The sequence below is a fragment of the Leuresthes tenuis genome, unplaced genomic scaffold (genome assembly GCF_036924035.1).
Source record: "Leuresthes tenuis unplaced genomic scaffold, fLeuTen1.0.hap1 SCAF_16, whole genome shotgun sequence".
NCBI classification, from domain to species: domain Eukaryota; kingdom Metazoa; phylum Chordata; class Actinopteri; order Atheriniformes; family Atherinopsidae; genus Leuresthes; species Leuresthes tenuis.
Window position 1 is genome coordinate 12,029,436 of NW_027325370.1, and position 15,405 is coordinate 12,044,840.

The following is a 15,405-nucleotide window of genomic DNA, read 5'->3' on the forward strand; positions in this document are numbered from 1 at the left end:
AGCTCTGTACAGTTGAGAATTGATCTAGCTATTTCTATCAGCAGTCTCCACATCAATAAAAACCAGTGACCCAGTTCCACTGGCAGCAATTCAGTACGTGACCATTTAATAGCACCACCTCCAACATGTCAAACAGATTGTGTAGTGCCTTGGATCATGAGCCTCCCTTTTATTTCCACTTAGCACTTGTCATTTCCATTCATACATGGTTTCCAGAAGAGTCATGTGACAGAACTGGCAAAGTTTTTTAATCTGGCTTCTCTGCTCTGTGATGTCACCTACCATACCTGCTGTAAAGGGGTGTTCTTCCCTTTCATGCTTCTCCAGACCTTTTTGGGCTTGCTAAGCTTTCATGTGCATTTGTGCTTTATAAGAATGTACAACCCAAATTCCAAAAAAAGATGGGACATTGTAAAATATAAATAAAAACTGATTGCAATGATTTGCAAATTGCATAGACCAACAATTTAATCACATCAGAACATAGAAAACATGTCTCGTGTTGGAAGAGACATTTGCCAGTTGCTGTAATGATTAAATGAGTAATTAAAACAAAAAAAGTTTCCCGATAACTAAAAAACTGTATAGATGTAGACTATCTGTTTATTTTTTAACACAACTTTCAGTGTGTGGCCTCGCTTTCTTATTTTGAAACCTACTAGCAGGGACCGGAAGTCATCGGGTGGTTGCAAATATTTCTCCCTTTGCGACACGCGCGCGCATATTTCCACACGCGCAGGGTTACAAAAAGTCACTCCGCCTCATTTATAAGCTCAGTTACTTTTCATCAATGATTCACTCCCTTGAAGTCGACCTGCCGACCGGCCTTCATGAAGTCTTAGAAAGAAAGACACCGACCTCAGATCAGCTTCAGCCTGCTGTCGTCCTGGCAGCGCTCTGTTTAGAGTGTCTTCACAGTCCCGAGCGGAGCAGACTGCCAACACACTGATCTCCTCCTCACTTTTAACACAGGTGAGCAAACTGTGGGTTTCTGATGCACGCTGCCTGTTTCGTTCATTTCTATATTTATTACAGAGGTTATATTTTTGGTTTGGACGCTCGTACCTGTTTTAGATCACCTGCAGATGCGGACTTTTATCATATTTGCTGACTGTTATCCAACACGGCGCGACCATGTGTTACAGTGCTGGTATTTGGATAATCAAAAATTGAAATCAGATATGCTTAAGAGTTTTGATGACATCCTATGATATCACTAAAGTCTTTAGAATTAATGCTGTTGAAAGGCATTGCAGGTTTTTTTTTTTAGCTTCCTCAATAAGCGATTGAGATTGTAATTCTTTTTAAAGGTAAATACATTTTCTACCATCTTTGCAGTGACTAAATGGTGAGTGTATATGTTATATGTTGCATCTATCTTCTACAGAGCCACTTGGATTATTACTCTTTTGTGTTTGGGTGTCAACCTGCCAGATGCACCAGTGCAGATTTTTTTTAGATAAGGAACAAACCTTTGATTAGAGAGCAGTTGTTTGCCTGCATGGAACTTATCAGTGGAAGATAAGCAATCATAATTGTTTAGTTATATCATTTTCTTGGCTTTGAAGTTTTTGATTTTAAACGAAATATTTCCATTCTTTCTACTCGCATTAAAAAAGTTTCGGGATTTCACATTTACGTCAGTGTGCTGGACAGCTTGCAAAGTTAAAAACCCTAAGGTCCACACCAATGCCAGTTATTATCTTCTTTGGAATATGGTGCTCTGACAAACGTCACTTTTCGGATGAGTTGCTCATGACATATAAACAAATAATGTTGTTAACAGCAACACCTGCCTAATGAGAGCATACACGACTCTTTATTTACAATGATATCTGCTGACAGGAACAATTTGTACAGAAGTTTCTGGTACCTATGATGGTAGATTCAGAGGTCCAGTGACATGGTCCCACTAAGCGGGCGGTCAGAAGAGGTTGAGAGCTTGACAATACTTTGCATCTTCCCTCCCTCACTTCTGTAACAACATAAGAGATGAGTATGACATATGATTAATTTGTCATTTATGGTGTAGTAGCCAAATACTTCACAGATTGCTTTTTAGATATTTATGTTCAGGACGGATTTGCTTGCTTCTGACCTCCAATCGTGTAGCAAGCAACATGGCAGTAGTCTACTGTCAGGCCAAAGAGAATATGATACTGTAAGTTAAGGACATAGTCCATCCAATCATCCATTTTCTATACCCGCTTAGTCCATCTCAGGGTCACGGGGGGGGGCTGGAGCCTATCCCAGCTGTCTGTGGGCAAGAGGCGGCGTGCACCCTGGACAGGTCGCCAGTCCATCACAGGGCCACACAGAGACAAACAACCATGTATGCTCACACTCACTCCTCGGGTGAATTTAGCGTACCCGGACAGAACCCACGTGTACTCCAGGAGAACATGCAAATTCCACACAAAAAGGCCCCAGCCGGGAATAGAACCAGGAACTCTCTTGTTGTGAGGTGATGGTGCTGTTAAGGAGATAGGGACATTTTATTAGTTTTTTTTTAATTTGCACACTATGAATTTAGAAAGCCGTCACTGTTTAAATGTTTCCGACGCCGCAATAAATGTTTGCGTTTGAATAAAATGGGACAGCCCCCTTAGACCATCCTTAATCTGAAACCCTAGAGTGTCTGTCCAGGCTGTTCCTCCCTCACTTGTCTGCATCACCCTGTAGCAAAATGTTTCATTCATAGGAAGTGTGAACCAGGCTTGCTTCTATCACCTGGTTTGGAGCAAATACCAAGTGTGAAATGCGTTATTATACAAATAAACAATGTTCATGTGATCAGTCTTGAATGGAGCTTGTTTGCTACGTTAGAGCTGATTTGCAAAAGTTGTCCGTTAATTTTTTTCACAAGAGGCAAAATTTGCCTCATTTTAGTGTGAAAACTATTTTTTAGCGGAAATGTGGATTTTTTCTTTTTTGTTTGTTTCATGGTTCCATCAAACTTTTCCAATGTCCAACTTCAAAATCAGAATGGCCTACTGCTTTCATAGTGGCTACTTTTGGTGCATTTATTTTTTAACTGGGAGGTTGGAATTTCCAGTTCAAGTTTCCACTTGTTTTCCTCCACAAAGTTGCAGAAACCTTCAAATTCAAGAAAGCTGCTATGTAGTGATAATTGTAGTAATATGCTGTTTATTAGCACCTCTACAAATAAGTTTCTCAGTAAACCAGTAGCACATAGTCCAGTCCTAATGACCTAATCTGTGTATGTTTTTTTTTCTTGAAATCTTTAATTTGTGTATAATGCTAATCCAATCTTCAACTCTGAGTTAAATAGAAAGCACCATTTGTTTCCTCAAACAAAGAAAGAGCGTCTGCCTCGCAGCGCAATATTTTTGACCAATCAGAGCACACGGGACCTTTCAGGAGGAGTGTTTTAACTCTTTCATTTCCTCACTGGGAAAAGAACAATAAGATGTTCCTTTGCATTTTTACTTTTTATTTTATTGGGGCAATTATAATAAGAATCGATTATTATAAACAAAAATGGTTGGGATATCACTTAATGGTTAAATGATCAACATTTTTAAAAGTAATGCCTTTTAAATTCACCTTCAGCATTACATTCCTAAACCAAGTAGTTGAAATGACCTCAGCAGGTTTACAGTACTTCTTCTACTCCTTAACAATAGTACTGGGCATTACCAGGTTAAAAAGACAGGACCTAAAACTGAGCGTTTCAGAAGGTGACGAGAGGCTGCAGCAACAAGGCACAAAGAGAAAAAGCAATGTTTTACATGTCGTTTAAGGGGTTTCATTGAAATCCCCATCAGGAATCCATATGAACACACACATATGTATATAGATGTGTATTTATAAAGATAATGCTGCCTCAAAAGGTACCTACTTTGCATTTATTGCTATAAATAGGCCCAGACCCTCTAAAAAAAAAACATATATTCACACAAATGGGTATTTTGTGTGTGTGTGTGTGTGTGTGTGTGTGTGTGTGTAAGAGAAAGACGTCACCCTGTATGTTTCAACAAAAATTAAACTGACACGATATTTAGCATGTAAACATGATCAGTCACTTCTCTTCCACAGACACGATAAATCATGTTTCCCTCACTTCAGAGGACATTACGTTTACTTTTATTAATTTCCAGGAGATTTAGTCATGACCACCAAAATCTTAATCTTACCTCAGTATAAAGATTTAATGATTAACATTAGTGGGGCTTACTTTTTGTTCCCGGAAAGCAAAGGAGGGCTACTCAGTGTTACTGTAAAACATTTAGTCCCCACAACATGACAAGAACACACATGTCCAGTATCCTCACAATGTCCCTCATTGTCTTTCTGTCGTTCCAGCATTTCATTCCTTACAAACAAGAACTACCAGATCCTCCGGATCCTTAGGCTGTCACTCAGAGGTCAGCAGCTGTCTCTGGAAAACACACACACACACTCAGAGGATGGAAAAAAATATGCGGCTTGCTCCTTCTTAGTCAGTGGTCATGAGAAAAGTGTGAAATGTGAACAAATAGAAACAGTGACTGAAGTGAAACTCTTGTCCAAACCTCTCCTCCTGTCCTCCAACAGGTCGGTGAAACACTGAGGCGCCTGGTGGGTCCCCAGGGAGAGTGGAATATTAATAGCCATGGCACACAGTAATGTGAGTGTATTGTAGTATTTGTTCTTTTTTACTGATGATGTCTTGTTATTTATTTTTATGCCTGTTCAACCTTGTGACACAGGATGCATGCTTGCAGTCCTAAGAATATGCTCTTTGTTTAACAGATGTCTTAAGACCAAACTAGCTTGATTTCCTTTGACTTTTTTCAAAGATTCCTAGCTTGTAGCTATAGTGGGATACCGTTTGGTACGATTAAAAAGACAAACAAACAAAAAAAGTAATTATAGCATTTCATGAAATATATTCGTCTATTTGTGGGAATTGCAGTGTCTATGCGATGTGTTTTTATCTTCAAACTCTGGTTTTTGTTGCCGTTCCTCCTGTGATGATTGAACAAATGTATTTGCTGAGTAACTGGTCAACTGGGACTGGTGTGGTCCAAATTCTCTCAAAGTATTGATGTGATCTTCCACACAATTCCCATCAGAACATAGCTGACGCTAATAAACCGAAATTGACCTGTTACTCTTATTCAAACAAACAAAACAGGAAGGGAAGACATTTTCTACTATTCAAGTATTTTAATTGTGAATGTAGAAGCTTTCAGAACTTACCTGGAGTTGATGGTGTGGAATACATACGTGATATCTTTATGTTATTCTCACCATTCAAAGCATGTGGTAGTATTTTCATGTGTAACATTTTTTTTTGTTACAGCTGCGATCAGCATCCGCGTCTTCTTCTGACGATGATGTCAACTTGGGACCTTCAGCAAACCCACAGTCAGTAGCTCTGCTCTCACCGACCAGCATGTGCTTCTAATATCTATGATGTACAGTTGCAAACCCAGCAAAGATCGACTCAAACTATTTTTGCTGAAGAAGATACTGTAGTATAAAATATTTCATGGAGAGAGGTGCTTGGAAGTTTGTAAAACTTTTCGGGATAAATGTTTCCATGACAACATCACAGCATTTGATTATTACTCAAATCCAAAAAGTCGATGACGAGGACTCACATGAAATATATAATATATTCATGCTTCAATCAGAGCATTGAACGTTTGCCACATGTGGCAGAGTAAAGCAAAAATAGATCTCGTTTGTCTTGTCTCAGACAATTGTGTTTTTAACAGGTCCAACATGAATGTTTAAAACAACTAGCAAGTAAATTGAATTAGGTCTCAAAATCATAAGACAATGCATAGTGTTCTTAGCTTTCAGAGACAGGGGGTGTTATTAACAGATCTCACATCAGCTCAAATCAGCCACACCGTTTTAACCGAAGCTTTAACCGAAACAAACTGCCTGGAGGTGAAATTACAAACTGCATATTTGAAATAGTTTGGTCACCTTCCAGCTTTGGACTCAATTACCGACATTGTTTAACGGTGTGACTGTCATTCTCGTGTCAGGTATCGAGGATTCGGCTGAGATGCATCCGTGTTTGTGCACCAGCAGGGGAAGACTGAGCTTAATCTCAGACATCTCCAGTCACAGTTGATCATATTACCAAGGGTCCAGGTGTTGGTGGCTATCCTCAACTCACTATCACCCAAAATCAAACTTTTTTGTCCCACTGGCTGAAAGCACCTGAGTCAAACCTCACCTTCAAATGAACTGCTTATTCTCGAGGCAGATGTTTGCCACTAACAAGAATGTAATATTGGACTAAATTGTGTAATATATTTGTCTTGATAAATTTAGTTCTCTTTATCTACTTTTAAGACTTAAATCTGAATCTCAGGCTTTTTTATTTTAGATCATATTTATGCACAAATACAGAAAATTCTTTCGGGTTCACAAACTTTCCAGCAGCACTGAATGTGGAGAGAATTCAGACAAAAAGATTTTCTATTTTTTTACTCGTGGCTTTTCCATTATTTGTAAGCTATTTCAAATTTATGGAGCTTCAGAGGTTATTGTTTAATTTAGTTTGTACAGCAGCACATTGCATTTAATAGATTACTCTCTATCTTGGTTCAGTGCAAGACCTACCGACTTTGACTTCTTGGCCGTCATTGGCAAAGGGACCTTTGGAAAGGTAACCTGTTTTTTCTCTCTTTAGTTTCCTTGTTGTAAGTCGTTTAGTTCACACATCCACCTGCAGAGTCATTTTTTTTAATTAGGACATAAAACGATAAACTCTGTTGCAGGTGTTAATGGTGTCTAATATAAATGAATAGTTAAAAAACAGAGAATAAGACAGAAAGAGCGTATGAAAAGGACCTGCTGCTGACATCATAGACAGGGTCAAAAGTGTCTACGTGCCAGCTGTTGATCAAAATGTACTGCCTGCTTCATGAATCATTAACTGTACAGTTCACTGAGGCCTCTCATGTTTTCATGAACGTCATCCAGTCAATAGAATATAAAACATCAGAAATTGAAATGCATACAATGAACTTGTAAGATGTTCCCTCTGCTTTCCTTTAACTCCATCATAAATGACACCGCCGCACTTTTTAGACATTTTCTGTGTGTCGACATTTTTCATATATCTTAGTATCACTTGTGCCTCGGATCAGCTGTCTGTGCTGTGTGCACTTATTTGGTGGATTGTCCGGACAGGAGTGTGTCGAGATGCTGGTGCAGAATGTTTACTAAACAAACCACTAACAAGAAACCTTCATGCAGGTTCTGCTCGCCAAGCTCAAGGACGACAAGAAATTCTACGCCGTCAAAGTGCTGCAGAAAAAAGTCATTCTAAAGAAAAAAGAGGTATTTAAGTTGTTTATTCTGTTTGTAATCACAGCTGTTCGTGATCCCTAAGCCTGCATTAACACAAACTAGATCCCACTGAAGCTCAAAATCTCTGAGATAATCGAAAAATTCAGCCTTTGGCCTCTAGAGTCCGACTGATGCTTTTTATTTGAATCCTCTCCTGAGGATATTTTGAAGAATTATAATGCAGTTGATTGCATAAAAACATTTGTTGAACAATGATCATGAAATGTAAGCAGTGAAAATGCATTTTGAGATGCGGATCACTTGCTCTAAGAAGATATAGGGGTAAAATAACAGATTGTAAGTGTTTTTATGTCATGACGGAGGGCGAAGGTTGACAGGATACCAACTGATTGGGACCTCCCATCAACTTGGGAGCCAAGCGTCCCCAGGGGTCCTAAGTCACTTTTTAGGATTGGTTTTAGGGTTCTGGTTAGGTTTAGGGTTAGGGTTATGCATTCCGTTGTAATGGTTAAGTTAAGGGGACGATGAATGCATGGTGTTAATGGAGTGTCTCCATGACAATACAGATATAAATGAGTGTGCTGGAGTGTGTGTGTGTGTGTCTGTGTTTAGTGTGTTGTGTGTATTTGTGTGTGGCTGAGTATCTCTGAGTTATTAGTAAACAGTCCTCTGACCCAGCAACACAATCTGAATCTTATCTAATCTAAAGCTTGTTCTGTACAAAGGACAGTTTTTTTTTTACAGCCAGCAGAAAACAAACTGGGTCACTTCTGTGTTTGTTGAACAACACACAGAGAATATCTGATCAAAAACATTGGTTTTCCTCTTATTTTGAGTGCCTTCTTGTCTGCTTAAGTAAAACTGTTACACGCTCTTTGGGGAATGACGGGTCCTGTCTGTTTCACTATGCCTCTCTTGTTATTATATTTTTCAAATGTTCTAAAAACCTAACTTCAGTGCCTTTAAAAGATAAATACTGTGACCTTTCCCATTCGTACCACCTGTCCTTCTCACCTCGAGTTTCTGTGGGTGTCGCTGCCGGTGTCATCTTAAAGAATTACAAAAGTTAGTCCTTGTTCATTGAAACGCCATCTAAAGATTAATAGGAAACTGTAAGTATTGTTACTTTGCGATACATGTTTTATTTGAATAAAGAATTTATAAAACTTTACTTAACAATGACACTTAATAAATAAACTTTTATGCAATGTGATTCCCATCAAAACATTGCTAATATTTCATTTAAAGTTGTCAATATTCTGTTAATAATAAGTAAGAAAATGCAACCTTTCTTGAAAAGTGTACTCTGCTCTACATGAAAATGAAGGTTTTTATTAATCTCACATGAAAGTCATACAGCTGTAAATTCTGATCTGAATCTCAACTGCAGGCACTGAAAGATTTCTCCCCTGGAAATAGTGACTGCGTATTTATTACTGCACCAATAGAGCAGATAGGGCCACATGACATCAGCATTAAAAGAAATCTCTCAGATGCTTTTCTTCATCCAAAACCATGTGCACACACTAAATTCAGACGAGAAAAGTTTCCTCAGCATGAAATAGATCCTTTTTACACTTAAAAAAAAGGAAATCTAATTGTAAAATATGTATTTTAACCAATTTCTTTGCAGTGTTTAGGATTTCAGTTTTATTGGAATGTGTTAGTTACTCTCTACAGTAATGTGGGAGGAGCAGGACAGACGCAGTGACCATAAGCATTTTACACAAAGCCAGGAACCATATTACAAACATAAGGAGCATCAACAACTCTGTGAACTTCAGGTAGTATTGGGAAACATCTGAACCCTAACTCAGGCAAAACAAACATAATATAACAGCAAACATTTTGCTGGGTATTTATATCCTGGGGTCCATATTTGAAGAATTTTCAGTGAGAACCAAATCCTGTATCTAATATGAAATGTACATATGATGTGCATCTACTTGTTCTCTTCTGTCTTTAGCAAAAGAACATTATGGCAGAGAGGAATGTGTTGCTGAAGAGCCTGAAACACCCATTTCTGGTTAGGCTCCACTACTCCTTTCAGACGTCAGAGAAGCTCTACTTTGTCCTCGACTACGTAAATGGAGGAGAGGTATACATTTTACAATGAAATAGATAAATTAATGAATAAACACAGTAATGGTTCACTTGTGCATAAACTTCATTTATTCCTGGTGACCCAACACCCATTTATTCAGCTACCCACTTCTATTTTATTTCTGTCTAGTAAATTCTTAACCTCTAGATAAGTATGTGACACCTACTCACAGGAATTACTTTTGATGAAAGTTTATTATTTATTATCGTTAATTTATGTCTTTTTGTGATATTCTTTAGAAACAATGTACATCTCATCTGTTACTGAAGCCAACCCAAAATGACACAACAGGACATTTGAACATATCTGAGTAAAATATTGCTTATAGTATAAAAGGCAACACTTCTCCTGCTTTTTTTTCTCCTCTAATCTGTAAGTCACGCTTTCAGTTGCAAACCCAACCTAATTTAAAATTCTCCCCACACCTTTTTGTATCCTGCTGTAGTTGTTCTTCCACCTACAGAGGGAGAGGTGTTTCTCAGAGCCCAGGGCAAGGTTCTACATATCTGAAGTCGCAAGTGCTATCGGGTACCTTCACTCTCTCAACATCGTCTACAGGTCAGACAGATGCTCACATATATATATATATTGAAATATGAAGACGGTTCACCAACATCAGATCATTTCGTGACCATCTGATTCATTCCTTGTTCACCGCAGAGATCTGAAGCCAGAGAATATTCTTTTAGACTCGCAGGTAAGGCCCTGTCATCTGTATTCTGACTCCTTCGTGTGCGTTTGCTGCTGTTGCATATTGCTCACCTTCTCCGTGCACAGGGCCACGTGGTGCTGACAGATTTTGGCCTGTGCAAAGAGGGCGTCGAGCCAGAGGGGACCACCTCGACTTTCTGCGGCACTCCAGAAGTACGTAAAAATTCATCAGACACAGCAAATCTGACATGCGTATTTACACTTCACTAAAGTTCGTATTTTTTGCAGTAAACTAATGAACGGATTAGTAACAATACAGACACAAAATGTAAAAGCCAGTCGTAGAAGGTGGACTTCCTTCTCTTTCCTACTTCAGTGATCTTTGTTTTTTGTTCTCTTTGCTCTGTTGAAGTACTTGGCACCAGAGGTTCTTCGTAAGGAACCGTACGACAGGACGGTGGACTGGTGGTGTCTGGGAGCAGTTCTTTACGAGATGATCTTCAGTCTGGTATGTGTGTGTTTGTGTGTGTGTGGCTAACTGATGAGGTATGCCCTTTGATCAAATTTAGACTTGTTTTTTTCACTTGCTACATATTTGCCGTGGGATCATCCAACAAAAAACCCTCACATCTCAGTTCTTTGACATAATTTAATAAAACTCTTTATTCCCCCTTTTATTACTGTTGACTCAACATTTAAATCAAGTAAATCCACTGCTTTGCTGAACTCATTTTGTAAGTAGAAATATATTATCTGTACAACAAAGGTACCGCCACTCATTCACAACCTCATACACAAGATAGAGAGCTTTAGGATTTTATTCTTTGTCTATTTAACTAAAAACACATTGGCGGCTTAGCTGACGTACCGTAGCAAAAGAAAATATGATTCCTATCATCTTATTACCTGATAATTAATGTCCATCCTGCCAACTTATTGATTGTTAATAATGTGACGTTGCCAGGTAACCAGTGGAAACACCAAAAAAGGACAGCATCTGGTCAAGAAATAGCCCAGACAGGACAGATCTGATTAATAAATGAGAATTCATCCTCTCAGGAAAATCCGATCCAAGTCTCCCTGGGAAATTAGACATTTAGATCTAATTTTTCTGAGATCAGTGAAAGGAACAATTCCTTTCATGTGTCAAAGAAAGAAAGAAATGTTTTCACTTATGGTAGCATAGAAACAAACAAGTGTTTTATCTGATAGATTTAAGATAACATTACTTACTATTACTGAAGGCACATATCTTGAATACAACTCACAGATAACTGGCTGTAAGTGCGGCAGAATTCAGCTCCTCAGAAAACTTATATTTTCTCTTCTCCTAAGTGTGGACTAATGTAGGCTGAAGTGGGTTTTGTTTTGAACATATATTAAATTGTACTTCCTCGTTTTAAACTATAATATTCATGCCTATCACCGTGCTCCAGCCTCCTTTCTACAGTCGTGACGTTGGTGAAATGTACGATGGGATTCTCCACAAGAAGCTGCCGCTGCCTCCGGGGAAGTCTGAAAGCGTCTGCTCCCTGCTGATTGGTCTTCTGCAGAAAGACCAGCACAGACGGCTTGGGGCCATCGCTGACTTTGTGAGTGTGTCATGTCGTTTCTTGTCTCCAGACAAGAATTAAGCCCAGTCTCAGGGAGAAGATAATTGCATTTAAAAATTACTTATGAAGAGATTTATACCAAGTCTCTCTGAAAATATTAAATAATTACAGAGAATCTTTAGAGCCCCCACTCCCTTGTATTTTAATAGAGTAACATTTACAAAACATTACTGGGTCAAAAAAGTGAATACAAGGATGAATCAGTCTGACTATTTATAGGTTAACATCTGTAACCCTGTCTTTTTTGTTTGTTATAACAGCTAGAAATAAAGAACCATCCCTTTTTTTCTCCGATCAACTGGGATGATCTTTACCACAAGAGGATAACTCCTCCTTACAACCCTAATGTGGTGAGTTGTTTCAGGCTGCCTGTCTGTAAACTGCTCATCTGCTCATGTCTTTTATGCTGTGACAGATTATGTTTGTTCCTGCACTCTTTCTTCTATCAGACTCCTCTGAAATCTCTCATCAGCCATTTCCTTTAGTGTCTTTCTTCTAATTACAACATATTTTCCTAAGTTGTTCTAAGTTCAGTCGCTATGTGTTGAAATTCACATAGTTGTAGGCACTGTCACAAAAACAAGCTCAGACTATGGCTTAGATCAAACTGAGAGGCGAACTTTAGACTGAAATTTATACACTGTACATAAGACTTATTATTACTACGTTTAAACACTTTATGTCGGACTTTAACAGTGCAGAGAAAACACTTTGTTGAGTCATTGCTGTTCCCCTTTGCTCATTCGGACTGACTCAACAGCTGTGTTCTATAAGTGATGATTAGGCGCTTGCTTGCTTACACTTTGTTGATATCTCTCTCAGAAAGGCCCAGCTGACACTCAGCATATTGATCCGGAGTTCACCAGGGAAATGGTTCCTAACTCTGTGAGTCGGACTCCAGAGTTTAACGCCAGCACCAGCTCCAACAATGCCTTCAATGGGTTCTCTTATGTGGCCAACGACGACAGCTTCCTGTGAGACACAAAGATCCTGACTCCCTGGTCTGTTGAAATTGTTGATAGGAGACGATTACTCATCTGAGTGAAGATTTCACAAATATAACAGCTCCTCATGTGACATAGCCGGAATCCCTCTTGGCACCGTGCAGAAAGGGGGGGGCTGTGTGGGTGATGGAGTTATTCAAAGTTAAAGTTGTTTTTAAAATGTAATGCAAATGATCTTTATGCCAATTATTTGCAGGAGACTGAACAAAACACGTGTCTGGATTCAAAAGATTTTGAAAAGAGTCTTTTACATATAGACTTTATTACATTGTGTCTGTTTATGATGAAACATAGAGCACAACATTCTTTCTGTGTCTCAGATTCTCAGTTCAACAGAGAGCAATTCTTAGTGAATGTGAACACAAATGTAATAGTCAGTGACTTAAGACCGGGCTTGATGTCCAAAAACCAAAACAGACTCTCGTACTTTAACTCTGCAGTGTTATTCTTTTTAACATCACTTTTCAGTGTACACTTGTAAATGTTAAACAGAGATCATTGCTGAGATGACGGATAGCCTCTGCTGGTTCATCCCTATTTATGTACGTTTCTACATAAATTTCACAATTTCCAAGATTGTCCCATTTAACTGTTGTTATTAATTACGTAAAGCACATCCGCACAAAGGCAAAGTTTGTTTTTGGTAATACATTTTAGTTCAGTTCAGATTTATTCATATAGCACAAAATTACGACAAAAGTCATCTTAAGGTACTTAAAAAATACAGCCAATTGTAATACAATCATAATACAATCAGTTCCAATTCATTACATTCCAAATTAGTCCAATACATACAAAGCCAATTAAAAAGAACAAAAAACAAGACATGGCAGATATTTCATTGCAAATAGCTGTCAGTCTGTGGAGGTTCATGAAGTAACTTTCAGCACATTTTTCTTTTTCCTTAAAGACCAAAAACATTTAAAGAACGAGGAGGTGCTGAAAACATAATCTGTGAGTAACGTGCCTGGTGTGAAACAGTGGATACTAGTCATCACAACAGTGGTCTTGTTAATGTGCTAAATGTCAAAAGTCATTTGCCAAGGATGCACCGATGTTAAAAGATATTCCATGTAGCTGTCATCTACACTGCAGTGTGCACATTGTAAATGTTTATTATGTGGACTATAGCTTGTTTGTCTGTATTGTAATTGAGAAAGGTTTAAAGAAATCTCTGCACGCAATTATTTTAGTCTGTAAATAGCAGATTGATTCATTAGCATGTGTAACAGGAAAAAGGACAATTTGTGTCGATATGATAATACTGTGTCCAACATTTGTAAGTAGACAGTTGGTGCTTTGCAAAAGGATCATGTCCCGTGTTAATATGATTCTATCAGTGTACAACCATGAAGTGCCTGCCCTGGAAACAAAGTTTGTGATGGATGGTGCTATGTTTTGACAGTGATGGGTGATGCAATCAGAAGAGTTTTATTTTTATTATTTCAATCAAAGCTAAATGTAAAGTCGCATTTGTACATCTGATATTAAACTATGTATTCCAAGTTCTGAATGTATCTTGTTTCAGTCTCCAACCTTGAAAAAGTTGTAGCTCCATATGTCACAGATGCTTTTCCATGAAACCAAATACACTCACAGTGAAATAGCGATTACATTTTCTGGGCCAACAAATTTAATTTCCTCCTTCAAATGCTCAAATGATCTAAAAGGACAAATGCTGCTCTGACCTTGAACGCCGTAACGCTGTGTACCAAGCTGTTCTTTCAAGGTTATCTCAGTCATCATCATAATAATAATTAAAAACAATAAATATATTTATACTGAAGGAAAAAATTAAGTACTCAATGGTTTCGGATGTTATTCTCTCTTCCCTTGTCTTACAAATTCTCACAAGTATTACAAGAAAATTGACATTTTTAAGTAGTTTGATGGGCTTAGATATGCCTTTATTGTTGTTTTTTTTGTCATTTTGCTGTCAAGCTTTCAACTTGCTTTATCACTCTACTACATTTATTTGACAGCAGTGATTACTAGTCATTTGATATCTTTTGGCATGTTATCGCCATTCTAAATATGATTAGCTTCTTAATACGAATAAAATCTTAATTATCGATTATGAAATTTAGATCCGTATGTTTTATATTCTTGAGAATAAGATATAAATATGCCCATGGAATCAGAATATTTAATTTGTATCTATGGACTGTAAGTACCTTTTTTTAATGATCTCATTATTAAAGTTAAACATTTTAAGTTAAATCAATTTTAAAACATTTCCAAGAAGGCTGATTTAAATCAAATAAAATTATAAGAAAAAATTATTTAATTTATGCCAAAGGGAAATCATATAGTGAAACTAAGGCTTTTAGGACTTATAACCACTATATTATGCACATACTGCAGAATACAGCCCTACAGTAATGTAATGTACAGCTGCATCCTACTTTAACAAAAATGCGTCCAAAACATTGATGCATAAGTGATTTTGATTCTAATTTTGAATGCAAATAACCTACTTGTTGATTCTAAATTGCTTGGTTTTTTACACACAAACACATCAACACTTACAGGATAATACTTCTAATATGTGACAATCAACTGAGACTCTTGTTGTTTTAAAAACCATGAACAGATCTGTAGGAAGTTTAATCCTAAAAAGACAGCTGAAGACTTATCTGAAAAAATTTTCAAGCCAAAGTTAAATTTGAAACAGGATGCTTAAAATAGAGAACAAATCAAATTTGGTCAGAATAAAAATTGTTGTGTCATAATGTTTTTTCTTGTTGCCACA

The 15,405-nt window shown here is 37.7% G+C and overlaps 1 protein-coding gene across 2 annotated transcripts; it reads left to right on the plus strand.

Annotated features, from left to right (window-relative positions):
* Window positions 1-753: 753 nt before the first annotated feature.
* On the plus strand, window positions 754-14,162 carry sgk2a (serum/glucocorticoid regulated kinase 2a). 2 transcript variants are annotated; one of them, XM_072366300.1, is made up of 14 exons: window positions 754-972; window positions 4,327-4,388; window positions 4,558-4,630; window positions 5,309-5,373; window positions 6,577-6,634; window positions 7,228-7,311; window positions 9,248-9,379; window positions 9,831-9,943; window positions 10,046-10,082; window positions 10,163-10,249; window positions 10,449-10,544; window positions 11,473-11,628; window positions 11,910-11,999; window positions 12,472-14,162. In XM_072366300.1, the coding sequence occupies exons 3-14, from the start codon at window positions 4,616-4,618 to the stop codon at window positions 12,625-12,627; spliced, it is 1,089 nt and encodes a 362-aa protein (XP_072222401.1). In that variant the 5' UTR covers window positions 754-972; window positions 4,327-4,388; window positions 4,558-4,615; the 3' UTR covers window positions 12,628-14,162. The 2 variants fall into 2 exon arrangements, with proteins under 2 accessions (XP_072222401.1, XP_072222402.1); XM_072366301.1 differs by lacking the exon at window positions 4,327-4,388.
* Window positions 14,163-15,405: the final 1,243 nt, after the last annotated feature.

Bases quoted from the DNA above. Each gene is read 5' to 3' on its own strand.
- sgk2a (XM_072366300.1), top strand. The intron at 7,312-9,247 runs GTATTTAAGTTG...TTCTGTCTTTAG, and splicing joins TCATTCTAAAGAAAAAAGAG to CAAAAGAACATTATGGCAGA. The intron at 9,944-10,045 runs GTCAGACAGATG...TGTTCACCGCAG, and splicing joins TCTCTCAACATCGTCTACAG to AGATCTGAAGCCAGAGAATA.